Source organism: Bombus affinis, chromosome 1 (assembly GCF_024516045.1).
Source record: "Bombus affinis isolate iyBomAffi1 chromosome 1, iyBomAffi1.2, whole genome shotgun sequence".
NCBI classification, from domain to species: Eukaryota; Metazoa; Arthropoda; class Insecta; order Hymenoptera; family Apidae; genus Bombus; species Bombus affinis.
In genome coordinates, this window is record NC_066344.1 from 7,069,885 (window position 1) to 7,091,336 (window position 21,452).

The 21,452-nt window shown below is 40.2% G+C and overlaps 1 protein-coding gene across 5 annotated transcripts; it reads right to left on the reverse strand.

Annotated features, from left to right (window-relative positions):
* Window positions 1-22: 22 nt before the first annotated feature.
* On the reverse strand, window positions 23-18,712 carry LOC126919692 (zinc finger protein with KRAB and SCAN domains 3-like). Of its 5 annotated transcripts, none has more exons than XM_050729207.1 (6): window positions 15,142-18,712; window positions 14,378-14,571; window positions 10,357-10,821; window positions 9,583-10,275; window positions 8,792-9,283; window positions 23-8,320 (listed from the first exon to the last, which is right to left on the reverse strand). In XM_050729207.1, exons 2-5 carry the CDS (start codon window positions 14,541-14,543, stop codon window positions 8,844-8,846), a joined length of 1,764 nt encoding a protein of 587 aa, XP_050585164.1. In that variant the 5' UTR covers window positions 14,544-14,571; window positions 15,142-18,712; the 3' UTR covers window positions 23-8,320; window positions 8,792-8,843. The 5 variants fall into 5 exon arrangements, with proteins under 5 accessions (XP_050585164.1, XP_050585154.1, XP_050585146.1 ...); XM_050729197.1 differs by having other exon boundaries at window positions 23-1,245; window positions 1,406-8,320; window positions 9,583-10,821; window positions 15,142-18,711; XM_050729189.1 differs by having other exon boundaries at window positions 9,583-10,821; window positions 15,142-18,711.
* Window positions 18,713-21,452: the final 2,740 nt, after the last annotated feature.

Genomic DNA, 21,452 nt, shown 5'->3' on the forward strand with positions numbered 1-21,452 from the left:
CGTTTATTTTCTCCCTCATGCATTCACTCACTTACTCTCTCTCTCTCTCTCTCTCTCTCTCTCTCTCTCTCTTTCTCTTCCTTCTCATATTATTTACGAAGTTAGAACATTAAAAAATGACCTCTATAAGATAAATAAGCTTTGAGCTCATTTAAATGTGGGTTTAAACAAATCGGAGCAATACATGTGCATGCATCTCGATATATCCACTATATCAGTCTTGGGATTTTTCTTTAAAAATTATTTTCATGAGCCGAAACGCCCTTGGGAATATTGAACGTTTTGTCCCGAAGAAAAGTATCGTTTGATCGAAAAATTTGCTAGTGTTTAATTTTATACGCGTCCCGTGTTATTGTTCCCATCAGAAACAATTAGAAATTTAAAAACAGCGACACAATTTACTTCTTCGTTGGCTTTTCTGCACGTATTTTGCTTTTTTCCTCGCATATTGTGTAGTTACATAAATATAGTATTGAGCGTGCATATTGTATAAAAAAGGAAGACCGCAATTGTTTACCATTAATTTCCAAATACATATCTCTGAATTAATTCAACCGATACTCGTTATACGCAGTGTGTTATATAATATCATAGTTAATAGCATGAAAGAAATATTATTCATTTCTAGTTGGCTCGATGCTCTTAATACGGAACGCAGGCAATATGTAAACTTGAAGTTTTCAGCGATGAAAGGGTTACGTATAAACATAAATTTGTATGTAAACATCTGCAATGTTTTTACTTTTACAATGTTTGTTACTTATATGTTACGTTTACAATTTGCAATATTTTTACGCGTTTCGCATAAAAATTATCCCTTGGTGCTTTTTAATGCTTACAACGTAGCAATAAATGTTTCGAATAACTGCACATTTATTTATAAAAGATTTTTGTTAATTTTTATAAATGCATATATAAAAAGTATAACGTAAATATTATAATAGAGTTTGCAAAAACAATTTTTCTACGTACTTCAAACGCGATGTTCACATACACGTACATATGTGTAAGATTATTAATGCATAGTGTATAAAGAGGACAAAAGGAAAATGATGAATTCAAAATCCAAGAAGAAGAAAAGATCGTTATGAAATTTTATCATCGATCGTCAGCTTTACATATTTTACTAAAAATCCTTTCCCGACCTTCGTCGCTCTATCTTTGATCCCAAGACAGCGTTTTCTTAATTTTTTTTCTTTGTTTTTCATCTCTGAAGTGGCGAATCTTCTCAGCATTTCTACAAAACTATACGATTTATCGAGTAGGTATTTATAGGTTTCGAAAGTTCACCATTAAACTTAGCTCGCTAACTCACTAATCAAATATATCGTACAATCACTAAATTATTGCTTTGTCGTGCTTTGTATCACACTAATCTAAATCTTATGTTTTCTGTTTATCTTACGTTTTTTTTCCTTTTTTTCCTCGTTTTCATTTTTCCTCTTTTTTTTTTTAATCCTTTTCACAAAAGCCAGGTTTACTGATGATCATGCCTGCTTCTCTATAAAGTTCTGCTTTCACCGATGCGTTTCTTTTTCCCTAACGTTGTTCGCTCGTATCTTGTCCTCGCGTCTACGTGTGTTTTCTTGTGGTACATGCGAAATGATTCGATGGCGCAGATAACTTGCAGATTTCAGACTTATCGACTCTGCATGAAACTCGAGCGAAATCTAAATTATCGCGTACGGAGGCGAGCCTGGATCGCGCTCTAATTAATTTCATAATTGGATTTAATAAAGGATAACCCGTTTCTTATCTAGTGCCTGAAAATTGTCCGTTTAACGTGCAATGGATAATTCATTTTTCACGTCCTCTTACGTCGTTGCGAATAATTTTCTCCTAAACTACGTTCAGAAATAGAAAATCTTGAAAACGAAGCTTAACATCAATCTATCATAATTGCTATATCATGACTTTGTCATTAATTTATCATAACATATAAGAACATTCATATTAACACATAAATACCAAGAAATATAAATTGTATTTATAAGAGCGACTCTATCGTAGAGGACCGATACAATCCAAATTCCAAAGACATCAAGCTCGATTTACAATTTTTTTTTTTTTTTTTTTTTTTTTCATGAAAGCGTTCATGTATCGAGATTAATTAGAGGCGATCGTTCTCGCGAAAAGTTTCGGTGTAGCGAAAATTCGACTAACATATACGTACATATACACATAGATATAGCATATATCGTGCATATTCGGTCTAATAAGTTAATTAATTATAATTACAGCGGACAACTTTTGTCACGTTGGTTTCGTTGTTCATTTTTACCGTGTTTTCGAACGTACGTAATTTTAACAGTCAGCACCTTCACGCTTATTTTGCTCTCTTTTTTCTCTTTCCTTTCTTTTCTTTCTTCCTCGCGTCATCTTTTCCTTCTCATTATTACTCGTTTGCTTATTGGCAACAATCGCGAAAGGTGACATTAATTACGTTTTATCGCTGCGTTTAAGAGCGCCACGGCTTCGGCGTAGTTACGTTTAAGTACTTTGGTCCTCTTTAGAGTCTTCTAAACGCTTAATTATGCGACGAATCGAAATAGCAATCGGTCTCTCGCTGAAGAAACAAGGAAAATCTTCTCTTGTTTCGTTCTGCTTCCACTCTTTCCTCGCTCTTCGGCTCGTTTGTCCTTTAGCTAACATTATAACGGCTATGAGGCAATTAGTTACATCAGGGCTCCGTTTAATCAGCTTTATCTACTAGAAAAATTCGGTTAAGCGTGGCTTCGTGACGGCACGACGCAAATCCGAGTAATTAACTCTGACATACGCAAAAAGTAGAAAATTAGTAAATTATGTTGTACTGAAAAACTTGGCCAATGGAAAGATTTAGATCAATTATGCTGATAATATAACGACGCAATTATAAAGTTTCCTTCAACTTACGAGACAGATCTCGCTCAGATTAGAAACTTAGAAACTTCTTGATTCGTTGTCACGCGGAAATTAGTTTCAATATACAGGGCGTTTTAAAACTTCGATCCTATAATTTAAAGTCATTTTGCGGCCCGAAAGATGTTCAACCCTTAAAGGCTATTTACAAGTTAGGAAATTTCACTTCGTATGAATTTTCTTTTGATATTATCGCTCTGTAACAGTACAATGTTATCTGTAACTACTTTGAACAATAATCTTCTACCTTCTAATATCGAATAAGAGTGAAACATTTAATTCTATCTGTCCAACTTTATTAATTCTTTTTATTCGAAACAGATGTGCTGTTTGTGAACTTTTACCAAGTAACGATTAAGGTAGCCTTTAAGGATCAATCTTTCTGTAAGAAGGAGTGATTAATGTTTGAAAAATTTCATTTCCAACTTTCTTTCTAAATATCCTGTAATATAATATATTATTAACTTCTGCTCTATAATCCGAGTTTAATAATAGTCCCAATGAAATCAATAAAGTTATTTTTAAAATATATCACAGTAATTTTACCCAGATAATCGTCGTACACATGCACGATTCCTCCAATTCGATTAAATTCGGCTCGAAGTACGAACGCACAGCCAATAAAAATTGTGTGTTCTTTGTGACGTTGAACAAGAAAAATTGATTTTCACTGGACCGAGAAACGTACGAGGCATGATCGTCCTGGGTCCTGGCTTAACTCGTTTGCGTATCTAAAAAATAGCGTCGACTGCTTGTTTATCGTTAATATAGTTAATAATTACACCATTTTTATCGTACCATTTTTTTTTGTAAATTTTTTTTGCTTTCGTTCAAGTTTACACTACGGCGACGATCTAACGTTAGTTTGTAATCGCGTGTTCATCAGTTCTGCGGTTTGCTACATCGTTTCTTTTCTTTTTTCCCCCTTATTTTCCTCTTTACCATTGAATAATTAACTCCACTAACTTATCATGCTTTCCTGTCCACGAATTCGACAAAAAAGCATCGAGGAAATCGTGTTTCGAAAACTTTTTTCGTCGCTGAAAATAGTCTTCGAGACGGCAACGAATTTTTGTAATTTTTTATTCGAGTCAAGCATTGATCGCTGAGTCGTTTGATCTTGAACGAAGGAATTTAATTATTTGTAGATCTTTTTAATTCAAACAATGGCGAGAATTGTAGAAATTTGCTAAAAATAGTATTATGTGATAAAGATAATAACGATAGCGTTAATAATAAGCAACGTGCCTTCATACTTGTATAGCATCTTTCAAATTATTTATCACCATTGTAGCGATTATTAGACTGCAGGTATCTATGCGAATTTTTATTTTTCTGAACGCAACACTAAAGATATGGTGTCTAAGCAGAAATTTACTTCACATGGTATGTATTATATCAACTACTCCACTTTCCATATTTTACACGTATCCTGTTCATTTTTGTTTCTTGAAATTTCTCATAAATGCATAAAAATCTCTAGTCTAGCAATTATTGAATGAGAAAAAGGTATCGTAGCTCTTCATTAAATAATAATCTCAGCGATCAATCGCTTGCGCTATACTATATCTTTTTTAATTTTCTAATTCGAAGAATCCAGACGTTAATATACTTCGCCTTTCCTAAGAAGTTTTATCTTTGTTAAAATTTGTTGCGCTGATGAAGAAGATGTACTTTGATAACCATATAGATCATTCTCTTTTGTTTCATTATTGACTACCGTTACGAGGTTAACTCTAATTGATTAGAGATTCGATTGACTGTCGAGTATTGTGTATTAGAGCACGAAAACGAGACTGGTACAGCTTGTGAATATCATTGAAGATGTGGATCAAATTTTCCAACGACCTGTTCGAATTGGTCGCTCCCGGTTATCGCAACACCGGCATGAACTATTATTATCCGTCTCCCATAATATTGAATAGAACTGGAATGTTTGGTTTGTCCCATGGAAACGAACGTACGGGACGATTTTCGAAGCTGTTCCCTTAATCGTTGAAACTTGGTCAGACACAGACTCGCTTAACTCATCGTTAATTAAAATGATATAAATAAAAGCGTTAAGAGAAAATAGCTACTACGTCTAGGAACCTTACACTTACAATTATAATAGACTTTATATAAGAACGTGGAAAAATAATCGAATATATTTACATGTCAACAGCCAATCTAGTCTTATAGAATCGAACGGACGAACGTTAGGCAAGTCTATTTCTGACTTTTCGCTCAAACACTGTTACGAGCAACGTACACGTGATTTCATTAATTCCGTTTACAACCGTCGATCTATCAAAGAGAGTGGAATTAAATTCAGAGTTGTATCTGTTTTTAAAATCTTCCTCTTTCTTTCAATTTTCACCCTTCAAGGCTATCATGGACCTTGTTTTGATGTTATCGTCCAGTAACGATACCACCGCCGTCGTGTTATTTGACCAGCGCAAACGGTAATTTTGCTGCTCCTCGTCTAGATCGAACAACGATAAAACAATTAATTTTATAGTTTAAAGAAGATTCGTCTCAGTAAACTTTCATTCGTGATCGCCTTTAAGGGTTGAATTTTCTTCCATTTTCTGTTTTCGAAAAATCACTTGCACGTTGCTGGTATGTCGAATGCAGACGTGAAAATCCTCGAGATCGAGGTTCGACGTTGCTCTGCTAAACAGACACACGGCGCGAGAAAACTTGCAGACGCATTCGACGCCGTTTTATTCTCATTTTCTTTAGTTTATTAGAAACTTAAACCGCTAAAGCTCGTTTATTCCGTTGCGTCCGTTTAAAAACTACTTAACGCGAATTAACCGATACGTCGAGTACGCAATAATATAATCGGTCGATCCCCTAAGTTTCTTGTTTTTTTTTTTTTCTAATCGCTGAAAATGTTTTCGTACCAAAATATCTCTACGGTCGTTATAAAAAACGCGTTTTTCCCACATGAAAGCAATAGCGACACGAACAACTTAAATTTAAGAACGATCACTTCACCTATTATACAAGACTAAGCCCCATTTTTCGAGGCAACCTAAGATAAAACGATACAATACAAGCGTAGCTCACTGACTAGAGCGGAAGTCTCTTTATTTCTTTTTTCAGTTTCTTGCCGGTGCTTGTCCTTGATATTTTCTATACGTCGACATTCCTTTCGTCTTTCCCGCTCTAATTTTCCTTCCGTCGTTACAATAAAATATTAAATTAATATTACGATTAAGAACGTTATAAGTACGAGTGAACTAGACGATAAATAAAACGACTATTGGACTAGGAACGATGAAAGCGTAGCTAACGATCTAAGTACAATCTTATGCGTAGAACAGTCTACATCTATTTTGCAATATTTGTTCATTCGTTAATTCCTAAAATAAAAATTTATGCACTTACAAACTATCGAGTAAAAGTTGCATTATTGCCTTATTAAATTAGAAATTGTCGAAGGAGATTTCCATCTTCGAAATTTACGATAAAAGAAGAATCTCAAGGTTTTGTTAGTGATCGATCACCAACTAGAAGCTTCTGACTAGACAGGTGATTAGGAAATTTCTCGAGGATGTAAAAAATTTCCATAATTTTTTAATATGCAGATCGAGTCATTCTATAAATCATCTCTCATTGAAGAAAAAAAAAAAAAATGGAAACAGAAAAATGGCGGTCTCGTTGGCGTATACTTTTGACAACGAGGAAATTACGGGAGGATGTTCTATAATTTAGGAGAGCGAAACGAGAGAGCGACCCTTTCGCCACCAATGGTCATTCCTGCATTCAACAGGTGGTCCAGTTTACGTGAAATGTTGATGAAAACCTCCGACGTGTGCTCATCCTCCCTCTATCGTTTCCATTGTACGCCAAGGGCGCCGATGGAACTTTGGGAAAACGATTCCTCGAGGAAATTACATTCGCGCGGAAACTTTTCGCGTTTCTAACATCGATAGTCTCCTATCATCCATCGATAGGTATCGGATATCAACTTGTCCGCGAATCATTTCGACGACGATCAAGTTACGATACGATATATTGTTTTACCTCGCCGTGAAGATATTAGTACATTTGTACGAAAAATAAATACGAAAGAAAGTTGAGAATGAGGTTGAGATTAATCTCGAGCAGAATCGAAAAAGAAGAGGCACGTTAAAGCGTTGACAAGTATGAAATGGAGAATCAAACGAAATTTTCTTTGGCTATAGCTTGTCCTGAAATTAGTTGGTCGCTTGAGATCGCTTTCCCTATCACGAATCACGTTTCAGTCTGTGTTTCGACTATTTTATTCCGCGCGACTAAGATAGAACTAAGATAGAAGTAAAATATTCCCATGAACATGCTAATGATCCCAATCAGTGGATCCACTATATACAGGCTATTACATTAAGTCAAATTGCAGAAGAGCACGCAGAAAACCAATAAGAATTTGACGATGGTACACAAATTGCCACGCGACATCTGAAAACTGCCAAGTTTCATCAAAGAGAAGGTCGTTAAATCGACTAGTAAGCGTACTTGGAGCATGCATTATTTTCATTGGATTCCGAAGTTCTTTGACTAGAATTGACCCGGTTCCCATCGACTATCGGCGATTCGAAATGAATTTTACTCACAAATTGATGGTCCCTCGATAGTATTGCATCGATTTTCGCCGCGCTGTTCGTTCTTTGCTTCTCCCTATCGTATATCAGACACTTCATCGGGAAGCGAACGAGCGTCGTTTTCGTTTCCCTTGATGCCACGCGAATATCGATTTCACCGGACGACGAATAAAATCTCATCGAGCGTCCATGGACGAAAGGAATGTCGTTTGAATCGCACCATGCGCGTCTTGATGCAATGAAACACGTGTCTCCTTACTTTACGACGATTTATCCCTGTATATACGCTCCGTTCTCCTCGAACGTTCCTTTCTCTGTGCGAACACGGCTTTAATAATCAGCTTACGTTAATAATATATGCCTTTGGATGTTTACTCACACGAAGAACAAAACGAGAATTCAGAACGTTAGTTTAACCACGATATTCTCGTGTTGGTTCAACGTCCGCCTATTTTATGGGTTTCATCTTCAAAATGTCTGTTCCTTGCTTGCTGGTAGCTTCTGGTGACATGAATCGCGATCAGTTTGAGATCGTTTGCTTACCCAGACTGGGAACTTGATGAATTCGTGATTGCTGGTTAATAATGAAGAATCACCTGTGACGTCAACGATCGAAATTCTTCGTTGTTTCTGTTGTTTCGTGGACGAATCCTTCCTTTTACGGTTTTCATCGAGAGAATGGTTCGTGGAATTTTTTGGAAGTTTTCGAGAGGGAGGAAGGGAAACAACGAAGTAGTCACTGTTGAATTCCAGAAAGATTGAATTGACCCATTGAAGTTGATACCAGAAGGGATTGCACCTTGGAGAATCTTTTTTTGCATTTCGTTTATCGTCTGATGTGTCGCCAACTGAAAGAAAAGAATACGAATTGATTTCTTGGAGGACAAATTATTTCGAGGATTTAGATATCTATCAAACATCTTCGAGCTATTTAAGTATCTTACTACATTCGTTATCCGTTTACAGTAATCCACCAAACTTCCTTAAACATTCAAACTTATAACTATTCAATTTCAAAGACTCTACTCTAATATCTAATATTCTCGCTTCTTATCCTTCAAACATTTTCAAGCGTTCTTTCTCACAACCACTTCCTGAATTGCTTCAAATTTTCTTACCAAAGTTTCTATTCTAGTATCTAATATTCTCACTCTCAACTTTTCAAACATTTTCTGACACCATCAACTTCCATTTACTTAATTTCTCAGAATTACTCTCCATAAATTCTTTTTTGAATTTTACCGAAAACAACCCAAACCTGACTCAATTTTCTCGATCGTTCTTTAAATTTTTCCAGTACCTGAAGCTTAAAAACCTACTTGATGACATGCAGCGACACTAGCGCCAAAAGTGACCGTAACTCGATGGAACTTATTGAGGTGCATCTAGGTCATTGTTGGAATCGTCGTTCTCCCTTTGACAGGCGGATTCTAGATGCTTGTTCAGGTAAGATTTGAGCGCGAACGATTTGTGACACTTGTGGCACTCGTAGTTCTTGTCCGCGGAGTGCGTCTGCATGTGGGCGCGCAGATTCGACCGATCGGCGAACGCTTTGCCGCAATGCGCGCACCCGTAAGGTTTCTCGCCCGTGTGACTTCTCAGGTGTCCTTGGAGTAGCCACGGTCTGGAGAACATCTTGCCACAGACACCGCAACTGTGTGTTAGTTTATGGGTCAGCACGTGCATCGCCAAGGCTGGCATGCTTACGTATGCTTTGCCACAGTGGATGCATTTCTTCGCCGATTGCGAGTCGATACTACGATGGGTTTGTTTGTGTCGTGACAAGTTTGACGAAGTCGCGTACTGTTTACCTGGAAGCAGAAAATTGCTACTGTGAACGATGACCTAATGGGGCTGACCTGCTATTCGGGTTTAAATGGATCCTATTTTTCAAGAGACACATTTTATGTAAAACTAATCCGTGCCTTTGAAGCTACAAAAATTTGTGTAGTTAAAATTCAATATCTTTCTTTTTAAAAATACCTATAGCAAAGAAATGAGCGACACTCGAAGAAACGACAATGAGAGTACTTTAGATGGGGTAATTCACTGACAACAACTACCCTGATCCCAATATTTCTCACGATATCTAATTTTCTCAACAACTTACCGCACTCGCAACAGACGTAACGCCCGATCTTTGACGTCTCAAGTCCCTCAATCGGTTCAGTCTCCTGCGTCTTCTGAATAGGTAAAACCTTCTTATTCTTCGACCTCCCGTCAGTTACCAATAAAGTGTCATACGTATAACTCGCCGGTTTCACCTCGCTCTGTTCGAGCACCGTTTGCACCTCTTTATCCTTCTGACTGGGTTGCGAATTGGGATTATTATTTTCAATATCGCTGCTACACTCTGACGTAGGTGGGGTCAATGGTGGTGCTGTCTCTATGGTTGGGAGAAGATGCTGTTGCTGTGGTATTAGTTGGGGTGGATGATGTGTAGTCATAATCGGCGTGCACGGGATGGTCGGTGTGCACGGGATGGTCGGCGTGCACGGGATGGACGGCGCGCTATAGGTGAGCAGAATCTCTTGAACAGGGGACAGTGGAATGAACACGCTGCCCGTTTGCTGGACTATCGCTGCGCTGGGCTCGTAAATGATGCTCGCTGTTGTTGGTTGCTGGTGTTGGTGATGGGTGTAGACTGCAGAACCTGCTAAACCGATAGTGTTCACTTGGTAGATCGGTTGATTCGGTTGGTACACCGTCATCTCTTGGATATCGGTTGCAGGTGACTCTATCACGTTTTGTGGCCCGATGGCGACACTGGGTGGTGGTAATGGGGGCAACGATCTTGAGAGCTCTAGTAAATCGTGTGCAGCTTCTGTTTCAGCTGCTGAACGGTCTTTGAACATCGAGGACACGCAATTGGTGATCACATTGCCGTTATTGGACCCTATCCTTGAATCAGACGTGGAATGATCCGCTGTTTCTTCCACGTGGTACGGTGTAGCGGTGTTCGAAGGTGGAGAAGGCTCCCTTGGTGGCGTGTAATGGAGCACGGTCGTATGTTGCTGATGGTCTGTGTGAACTGTTTTGGACGGTGATATGGGAGCCGTGGAAGGCAACGTGGACGTCGTGATCGTTGTGTCCTCGACGCTCAAGGCGATTGATTCTGTCGTTTGAGGAGCTACCACCGTGGATGGTGAGCATGTAGCTGTGCAGGTGATCACCGATGTCTCCGTTCGAGCTGTAGTCGGAGATTCCGTCGATGGTGTACTCGTGGTGTTTGTCGTCGCCGTCATGTCCACATTGCTAGGCTCGTTTACCTTCTCCTTCGGGACATTCTGCTCGAGCGTCTTCGCTCCTGTCGTCGCAGTCGTATCTTGGGACTTCGTATTCAGGTTTTCTGCGACAGAAAAGATATTTCTGCAGCTGTGATTGGTTTACAAAGTCAATTGATGCATTTAAGATGACCAATTCTTATATACAATTTTGAGATTCCATTGATGTGTTTAAAACTAATGGTCTTTGCAAGATATGGAGTTTAAACACGCTTAATCCCTTAATCTACAATCGTGTGGAAGACGTGGAACGTCGATGTTATTGATTTATTATTCACTTTAAGATAATAAATCTTTCTTGTTTAATGATCAATTGTAATAATTAGTTATCAAACATCTTGCAGAATAAAATTAGTTGTACCTTACACATACATTTACATATCAAAAGACATGTGCCATTTGCACAGCTTCGAACGTTCAGCCAAACCGTGAAATGGCTCAGCGTGCGACCAACCCTGTCGTCGTTTATAGCACGTGCTATTGGAACTTAACTTGTAAGGCAAGAATTAGCCTGGTGCATACGTACTTTGCAAATCTCCAAATTAAATTTCCAGCGAGGCCTTAAATGAAGGGAGCCTTGTTCTACATCTTCGACTTATTTTTGTATTTTGTTTTCTGCTCCACGTATTCTCAAACTTGATTTCGAAACTAAAATATCCACCGAGATTTCGTTACTTTTAATCATCGTCTTACTTTGAGTCGTAGAATCTCCCTGCTTTGATCGTACCACAAATTTAAAACCATAGTATATACAATTTCGAGGTACTATTAACGTTACGAGGCTGATAAATCCTAAAATTTGAAAGATCCCTCAAATTCTCTGCTCCATCGTTCCAGGTAAGTTCTCAAAGCGAAACGAGGAAGCTGGTGCAATTCAATAACCGCGGCTGCTTTCCTTCCTCCGAGAAAAAAGCACGGGAAAGTCGAAAAAAAGGAAGGAGAACACAAAGGAGAGCCAGGAGCACTTTGAGCAAAGGAGCGGAAACGGCATCGTCAGCCCTATTTCGTCCCTTCCGTCCGCGACAATGCGATATTAACGAGACAACTGACGAGCGACAGCGCGGCGCGTAACTCGATTTCTTAATTTGACTTTTTAATCGAGGTTTAACGAGGAGAAATCGCGGGGGAGAGGAGCGTGCCGGGTTCTTCTGTTGTCGACGTGCCAACGAAAGAGTGTCGAACCTCGTTGTAGCAGTGGCAAGAGGGTGAGACGAAGGAGGACCAGGGATTATGACGGCAAGCATGTTGGAAACGAGGTCAAAGGGGATGGGTGGCTGGCCAAGGAAAGTGTACGACCGAGCGGATATAAAATTTCACGATAACTCGGTTATGAAACTGCGTGTCTCGTTTCAACGACGCTCCTCTTATCTTCTTTCCTTTTTTTTTCCTTAGAATTGTTTCGAGTCTCGATTCAGTGTTGTTGTCGCTGTGTTTCACCTCCCTTGGGATAAGTTTCTTTGCTATTAGCGTGACAACGTGATGAGCCTGCAATTTTCTCCGAGATCTACGGAGTCTTGCGTTTTCAGCAGTCGAGCTACAAGAAGATGAGATTGAGTCAATTGTGGGTTATTGAGTGCTTAGATTAGGAGAATTCTTTGATTTCATGGGCTATTTTGAAAGATTTTGAAGTATCATGATTTTTCTAGATCAGATGATTGGATGTTGTTTTGATGTTTGATCGTTCGAAACAATTGATATTCGTTAATTTCGATATTAATTCTAGCATCGATTGGCTTAATTAGGAAACTCCAGAAAGTTCACAAAATGCGAGTAAGAACAACTACCTTCGTACAATAGCATTGAAAATCTGGAGAACTTACGAATCTATTGTATCTATATATTACCTCAGTTTTGATCATAGAAATCTGTCCCTTTCTCAAGATTTCACCATTTAAATCGATCTAACTGAAACGTCAAGCGAAATGTTTTATCTTCAGTAAGTTTCTGACGCTTTTACGATGGAAATCGTTCGTATTTCACGTTCGATTGGCCTGGTTTTACCGAGAGAGACTCCAAGCAAGCGTGTACTGGCATTGTAACGAGTCTTAAGTGCGGTCTTTGTAGCTCCATTAACGTCTCCGGCAAGTTTCGCATGACACTCTCTCATTCACTCGATTACTGAACGCGAAGCATAAACGGGGCCGTTGCTGGAAACTGCTGCCACCGGGAACGACAATTCAGACAATTAATGCAGCTTTGCCGTGGTGAGTAACACGTTACCGCGAATTACTCCGACGCTAGGAATTTTCACCACGACGACGTTAAAATATAGTAACGACGAAGCCTCTTTAAAAGTATTTATAAAAATATATGTATATACATCATGACCCTAATTTCGTAGAACAACGCGAGTTGATTAATATAGTTTCTGAACGGTTCATTTATAAAAAGACGGAAGAGTTTGTACGTATTTGACACGTTAATCCTTCGACTAATCCTTCTACAGTCCTTGAATTTTTTATATCTCAATTTCGCTTTAGTTTCAACTGAGTAAAAGTGTTTTAATGTTTTAAGAGAACGTTTGGCATAAAATTCAAATGAGAAATTACCTATATCAAGAATGATTCTTTCACATTTTCCACGTCATTCACTTGCATCGTTCACTAGTTACGATGTGAAGGGCAATTTAGTTTTTTGCAAAAGTATGCAGAAGGTTTTCTTGCTAGGAGCAAGACACGCGTCCGTGCAGTGCCTCGGCACGAGATGAACGATATATGGCTACAGGCTGAATCAATACCACGGGCCAATAGCAAAAATCGTATTAATTGAACGTAATAATCGCAAGTAAGATATCGCTCAACATTCTTCGTCGTGATATAACGATACTCGTTTCTGAATTTTCACGCGTGACCGCGATCGATTTTCCGCTTCAAAATCGACCATTATTATTTTTATTTGTAATCGAGCTTCATCCCTTTTCAGGATGATAACGCTTTGAGAATCATGGAAGCAATGGTTTAAAATAATCTTCGATGCTATATAATTCTTTTGAGTATGTGTTTGAAAATATTTTCTACGTAAGATAAATTCGAATATATTCAAATAAGTCTAAATAAATTGAGATTCAAGTAAGTCCAATTACGTCCCCCTAAAATAACAAAAAGTCTAAATAAATGCCAATAAATCCAGACGAATTTAAAAATATCTAAATAAATCCAAATAAATTCGAATAAACCCAAGTAAATTCGAATAAACCTAAATAAATTCGAATAAATCCAAATGATCCTAAACAAATCTAAATAAATCCAAATTAGTTTAAATAAATAAAAATAATAAATCCGACCAAATTCCAATAAATCCAAACACCCGAATAAAGAAGAACTAAAAAAGAAAAAATATAATAAAAAAGAAAAAATAACAAGATTATAGTACAAAAATCAGAAGGAAGCATGTATTAACTTTGTATCTCGTATTCTTAACATCTGTACTTAATCGCAACAAGTATCAATCAATGAAAACCTTTGAGCTATAATCAACCCGCCACGTACTCCATAAAACACGAAATCCCCAAACACTTATCGCTTCTATCGTAAAGAATCTTGCACGACCATTTAATTACTATACCAGGGATCATAATCGTGCCAAAGGTAGAACTATAAGAAGCCGGAGCCAGGATTGTACCTTGAGCAACAGGGGGTGCGACGCTCCCTTCTGTAGGCGAAACTGGGATTTGTATGGTGGTCGGCGATGGCGTGGTCCTTCCGCGACCCCAGCTCTCGAATCCTCTGGCAACGTTGCTTATATACTTGTTGCACAGGGCCTTCTTCACCATATAACACCGCGGCATCTTGGCTTTTGGTTTCTTTCTCTTGTTCCTAAATAGAGAGAAATTCAGATCCGATGTAGATGAAGAATAAACAACTAACAAAAAGAAATCCTTCAATTTTTATATTTTTTTGGAAAAAAATTCTTCTCTATCTTCGTATTTCCAGAGCATCGGATAGATTTTTATTGAATTATTTCGATTATATTTCTAGTTAAAAAAAGGTCTGACGAGTAAGAAGAAATCCTCCAATGTTTATATTCTTTTCGAAAAACGAAATATTTTTCTCAATGATCAATTCTTCCCGAGTTTGTACTTCCAGAGCACCAGATAGACGGTCGTTCAGCCAAAGACGATCGTCGTTTATCAAACGATCGATCGTGGTTTCGATTCGCGCAAAATGTCGCCCTGGTGGTCCTCGTGGAGGCCACCAGGATTACGGTCGATCGAACGATCGATGCTTCAGCCCAGCAACGCCTCGTTTCTCATCGTCAATCTTCTCGACCTCATCCTACTTCCTGTTCGCGATTGGATCACCGAACGAATCTCCTCTTGCTCGTTAAACAAATTTCGTCCTGCGTTCTCTGTGTCGTACGATGAAACGTGTTCCAAGTGGACTTACACGAGTGTTTCGGGAGGAACTAGTCAAGCTCCAAGTAATTGCAGCATCGATATTCGATTCGCAGAGTTGATAAAAACGGGACACTTCCTTGTGGCGGGCTCGTTTCTACCGGAAATGTCGATTCCGATCGCCGTTTGGGGGCGGTATTTTAATTCTAGATGTCGTTGCACGATTTCAAACGGAGCTACGTGTGTATTTCACGTAAATATATATACACACGTGTCTGTGTGTATAAATATACTTGTATATTTGTGTATTTATATAGTGTGTATATATACACATATATAGATACGTGTATAGATTTATATTAAAATATTTTTTCGGCGAAGCGAGTCAGTCCAACTCGAGATTTCAGATACACCCGGAAGTTGAGATTATCCGGAAATGTTTCCTCACTGGAAACTTTCTTTTTAATAACACTTGGTTTGCGCGTGTTAATGTACGTGGTTCCAGATGAGATTCTTCGGTGTAACTCGAGTTTATAAGAGAGAAAGAAAAATGTAGCTTGCCTTGCTTTATTTCTTCTTAGTTTGCTTCTTTTGTTTTTTTTTCTTAGATTCTCTTTGTTGCTTTACCTTGTTTGTAATATTGCTTTCGTTGTATTCACGGGTGGAAGATTACGTGGTTCTTACGGTATTTCTCGGTCTTCGTCTACTTTTGCCCTGTCTTCCGCTTACTGTCGCCTCCGGTGTTTACGTTCTTCCTCTGGATAAATCTTTCATCTATACGCTTCATCGTAGTTTAATAAAATCCAAACAATCCGTATCAACTATTTTATTAACGCTATTCTCTTCGGTAATTTTCTTTCGTACGCCGCTTGAAAAACTCTCTTCGATTAAAATTTGCTTCAGTGTTCACGGTTATTAAAAATGTACATATACTTCGTGATTATTTATGAATATTCATATTGTATTTAATTATTTATGTTTTATATCTCGGTTCGTCCTGATACCGCATCGAGTTTCTCTCAGAGGTCAGTTCTCGCCACTCGGACTAATTTTCACCGTCTACTCGCCTTCCTGATCCGAGCATCGTTCCATTCTGCCGGCAAAACTCTCGTGCAGCATCGGGCGTGTCCATTCTCGCGACGATACCCTCATCTCGGCGATTTCGAGTACGGTGAATCCGATAAATGATGGTCGCGACGCCGCGTGCTTCCTCTTACTCTTCTTCTATAAAACCGTTCCAGTAAATTCTAAAAAAATCTTTCCAAATATATTCCTTCTTCTCGATACAAATCACCGATTTTCCCGATAAAAACAGTCTCTCGTAGAACCTTCAATCTTCCACCATTAAACAGATTTTCTAATAAGAAGGTACAATTCCAGTAGCGTAGAGGAGCAAATCGAATCACCAGCTTCTTATCTCTGGAGCGAGCGGATTTATAAAATACGCTCGATTAATCACGATTCTCTCGGTAGGCTGAATAACAGACCGAGCCAGCCAGGCTGTGGTTCTTCCAGCTGAAAATTCAAGCTGCTATCTTCGAGTTAACGAATTGTAAATAACCGAAGGTCCTTTTTCGGAAAGCAAACGTGTGCGTCGTGGAGGCAGGCGAGGTGTGCCTTTTGCAGGGACGAGCAACAAGTTGGACAACAGGTCCGCGATGTTTGTGTATCCGTACGTGTGCGCTGTCGCCTTACGTGTGTAGTCGATAACTCCCTCTGGTAAGTGGTCCCCTCTCCCTTTCTCTCTTTCACCCTGTCTCAGTGTCTACCGGTAGCTTGGTGTCTTGCTTGCCAGTCAGAAAGCAGGAACAAACCAGTAGGAGGACTTTGCGCGACTTCTTCGCCCTCTCTTAGCCTCCTCGTACTGGTGATGGCTGGTTTTGTACGGCGGGGAAGCACCGTGAAAGGAGGAACCCGCGTGAAGCTACAACTCTGCCCTCGTGCGGCTGTTCGCGGGCCTCGTCGCAGCCTTGGATCGCCGGTGGCTCACGGCGACGAACCACGTATGCGTTCCTAGTCCCTCCTCGTACTCTTTCTTCGTCCCACCTTTCTCTTTCTTCTATTCCTCTTCCTCCCTAACACCTTCGATTAACGCAGAAATAATTCAGGCTCGACTTTACCTGTCTACTCGGTTCGATACGACTGGGTCGTTTGCCGCAGAGGGGTTGCTTCGAGTAACGCACACGGTAAACCCAAGCTCACAATACACATAGACGCGAGTATCATGAAAGCAGCACCACGGAAGTATACGTAAAAGTAACCACGGCGACGAAACAAATGACGGACGAACGTTGAAAACGACGTTGAACGAGGAAACGAAATAGGTTTTTGCAAGCGGTGGCACGTAAGTAACACTAGGGTCTCTAGACACGTAGAGAGAGGCACGACATGGACGAGCAGAGCGCGGTTACGAGCAGCACGACGCGCGCTTGGTCGAACGGTCAACGATAGATCGAGGCTCGTCCATGGGCCCCGGTCGCGTTCGACGACGTGGCACACCGGACGCGAACGTCTACGGGCACGAAGATCGAAGATGAAGATGTACCACCTGTGGGCGCAGAAGCAACAATTGTCCGCCGTGTATCGCGGTGGAGGGTAGCCCGACTACATGGCTCGTACCGGGTGTGGCTGGGGTGCAACTGCCAATGCAGCGTCGTCGAGCAGCGTCGCCCCGCGTCCTGGGCGCCTGCGTCCTTTCCTCCTCGCTTCGTGCAGAGCTCCTTCTCGCTTCCCTCCCTAAAAGGCCTGCACACAACCTGCCCGGTGTTGCCCTCTCTGTCTTCCCAGTCCTCTTCCACCCTCTTTACGTTTTGTCTCTTTTTTTCTTCCATACTTTCCCTCTATTTCTGTCCTGCTCCGTAAACCATCCCCAGTACCTCTTTCACCCTCGTAAACTGCTTCTCCTTCTTTATCCTATACGTTGGTTATTTCTTTCCTTGTTCCGCTTTATCAACCATCCCCTGTCAAGCGTGAGCAGCGTACTGCTCGTCGTCTCTCCGTTTCGCTTTTGCTCCGTTCCATCTCCAACGAACTGCCACACCGTCTCGCGAACACACACGCCAGGCATTATACGTATACGTGTATATATAAAGCTCTGGCTGGCTCCGCGATCGAGGGGTTGAAACGAGCAGAGGAACGAGGAAGCCGAGCAAGAGAGCGAACCGGCAGGGGTAACCCACCCCTCGCCGCGACGCCGATGTGGCTCTTGCCCATCGATTTTGTACGAGTTCGGGGCCGGAGCAACACCTGTTACCGCGTCGGATGGAAAAGAGTCGTAGACGGAGGGGTAGGAGCGGGTACGGAGAGCAACGAGGGACCAACGAAGAGAGCTATGCAACTAGCAGGCTGCACAAGGGGGTGTAGATGGCGAGAGAACGAAGGGTGGTTGCTTCTAGCCGGTGGTGGAATCATCCGGCGGGACAGAGATGGGATCGTCTAATGTGTAGTGAAATAGAGAAGATAGAGAAGAAGTATATAGAGATAGTAGAAGCTCGACGAATAGAAGGGTGATTCTGTGCAACAGAGAGGGACACTGTTATAGGAAGCGTTATGAGGGCGAGAGAGAAGAAGAAGCGAGGGTAAACAGAGACGAAGAGGAGGGTGGTTCGAGGGTGGCGAAGCAGGATGAACGGAGCGGAGGTGAGAACGTACGAGGAAGCAAGACAGGGAGAATGGAAGAGGGTGGCGAGTAGGAGGAAGAGAGAAAGGAAACGTCGGCGGCGGGCAAATAGCGACGTCGAGGAAACGCCGACGCCAATCGATAGCGCCGACCCCGGCGTCGTGCCGCGTTCGCTGCCAGGGTTTTGCGATAGCGCATCGCTCATGTTACCTTTTCTCTTTTTCCTTCTTCATCCTCTTTCTCTTTGCCAATCATCTAGCTCTCTCTTCCACTCACCGAAAGATCTCTCTTGGCCCTTCTCCTTACTCATTGCCAGCTTTGCGTCCTGCTTTCCTTTTGCTTTTTCCTCTCTGCTTTCGTTTACCACCCCCTCTATATTCCTTCTTTTCACCCTTTTACTGTTTCTTGCAGATATTTTTCTATCTATCTTTCTCTTTCTCTCTCTCTCTCTCTCTCTCTCTCTCCAGAGAGGGAGAGCTCTCTCCCTCGCTGGTTACAGTTACGAGACGTCCTTGTTGTACAAGGTAGCTCTAGCTGTGCTTGTTCGTTGAATGTTCTCTGTCTTCTGTCCACGTGGTCGCTAAGAGAAGAGAGCAAGCTGGGGTGGTTTGTATGCGTTCCTTATAATCTCGACGCTTACTCCTGGACGTCGTCTAACCGCTCGTATCGTCTGCGTCGTTCGCGATAGCGCATCGTTCACTTATTTAGCCTGTTCTTCTTCATCTTAGAATTCGCTTTTTTTCTTGCGGTCTCTTTCTGGCTGTGTTCATCCCTCGTGTTTTCCTTGATTCCTAGGGACGCCGTAAAAGTTATACGATCCTCCTCCCTTTGCTTCTTCTACTGGCGTGGATTTAATGATACCTAAGGAGTGGTCGAAATTCCTCGTAGACGAGAGAACTTTGTTTCTGACAGCTGGCAGCAAGATGATATAAATTGCTGATATGTATTTTTCGTACGCTTATGTAGAGTAGAATGGGTCATCGTGTATGTGATGGAATATATGCCGATAATGTTTGATCAGGGATTATAACAATTATTAGAACGTTTATGCGTTTATGGAAAATTTAATCTGTTAACCAGACGCTCCTGCAATACCGGAATTAAAAGTTAGTAAATTCAAATTCGTTTTCAGACAGAGAAGGCAGCGAATAAATACGAAACTGGAATATGCGAAAATGTTCAAAATGTTTAAAACAAAACATTCATTCATCATGAACAGTCATATTTCTAGAACACACAGAATATGAAAAAATACTCCAAATATTCGAAACAAAATATGTATTCTAATATTTAAGCTACGAAGAAATTTCATTTCAGTTGCATTCATAAGAACATGAATTTGCACAAACATTTATGGTGTAATAATAATTATTCGGCTTAGAATAATTATATTTCGAGAAAGATCATGTATGGAGAGCGGAATGGCGGGTAGAGAAGCTCGAGGGAAAATATTTCTGCGGTTAGTTCCGTCGTGCCTTTGATAACGAATTAACGTAGTATATGTAGGAACGTTTTTTCGTTTGGAAAACTGAGAGTCGGTAGGGAAGAAAAGTCACCGGTGAATGGAGAAAGGAAATTTAAAAGGCGTCCTTTCAGAGGTTAACGCGATTCAATCCTTCGATACGTTCTTCCAGACACGACGGTCGATTCAATCGCGTGAAACTCCGAGAGAGGAACGCGATCCCGCATTACGGACCGTGTATTTTAGTTTTACGAGCCCCGCGGTCCCCGGTTACAAAACGCTCTTATTAATATTTATCGAGCCGCTTTCCAGTGCGGAGCTTTGACCGACAACGAGACAATTAAAACGCTGAACCGAATTTCGACGTAAGCCCCGAGGATTAAAGGAAAGTCTGATTAGCGAATCGTGTTACCGTTCGATCTTCAATTAAATGCAACAGAATTTTCATTCGCAATTGTCATCCCCTTGTGTGCGAAAATGTTTCCTTCCCGTGGAACGAGCAGTTTTGCTCTGGAATTGTACGCGTTTCCATCTGTCTTTTTATGAAATGTTATGTAACTAACATGCTCTGAAATTAGAAAAAAATCATTTAAAAAATCTATCTCGTTGTATCTTTCTTATTTAATACAGATAAATTAATAAGTATGTTCGTAAATGGTTATTAGAAAAAATCAATTCGCAATAAAAAAAAAAAACAACAGTTTAAAACTTGATTTTAATAAATTCGTACCTCAAAAAATTTAAGGGTCAAAGATAAATGTGAGTGGGGATTTATAACATTTTCTATTGTATTGTTTTTTTTTTTTTAGTAAATTATAGCTCGTTGATATTGCATACGCGAAGAAAACTGACTTAGTTCCGTTGTAGCTTGTTTGAACTTAAACATCTTGGCTATTTTTCTTTGAAGATGTCTCAAAGAGCTTGTTTGTGGAAGCCTAGTTGGTGGTGAATAAGATTTGCATGCAGAGGGTTACTGCGTAATATAGAATATTTTTCCAGTTATTGTAGTTCGTCATATAATATCGTAGAACTTGTATCTTTTACGTAGATAGAACGTGAAAATGTTTTGTGAGATAATATTGTTAGAGAGGAATGTGTTTATCCGCATGGCGCTACACCGTAAAACTTGTAAACGCGTCAGAGCATGGGATGCCGCGAGTGGATCTGACGCAGAGAACTTCATTCTTTATTTTAGTATCCTTTAATGGAAAGCTTTCACGGTATACATTGCAACCTTAATTTAATGCTTTTAATATTTCTCCTATTTCTTTTCAAGTTAGGA

Coding starts and splice junctions, on each gene's coding strand:
- LOC126919692 (XM_050729197.1), bottom strand. CDS start 14,543: ATGCCGCGGTGTTATATGGTGAAGAAGGCCCTGTGCAACAAGTATATA. Junction 10,822..14,377: donor CGCACCCCCTGTTGCTCAAG/GTACAATCCTGG, acceptor TTTCTGTCGCAG/AAAACCTGAATACGAAGTCC. Junction 9,284..9,582: donor TTACGTCTGTTGCGAGTGCG/GTAAGTTGTTGA, acceptor TTCTGCTTCCAG/GTAAACAGTACGCGACTTCG.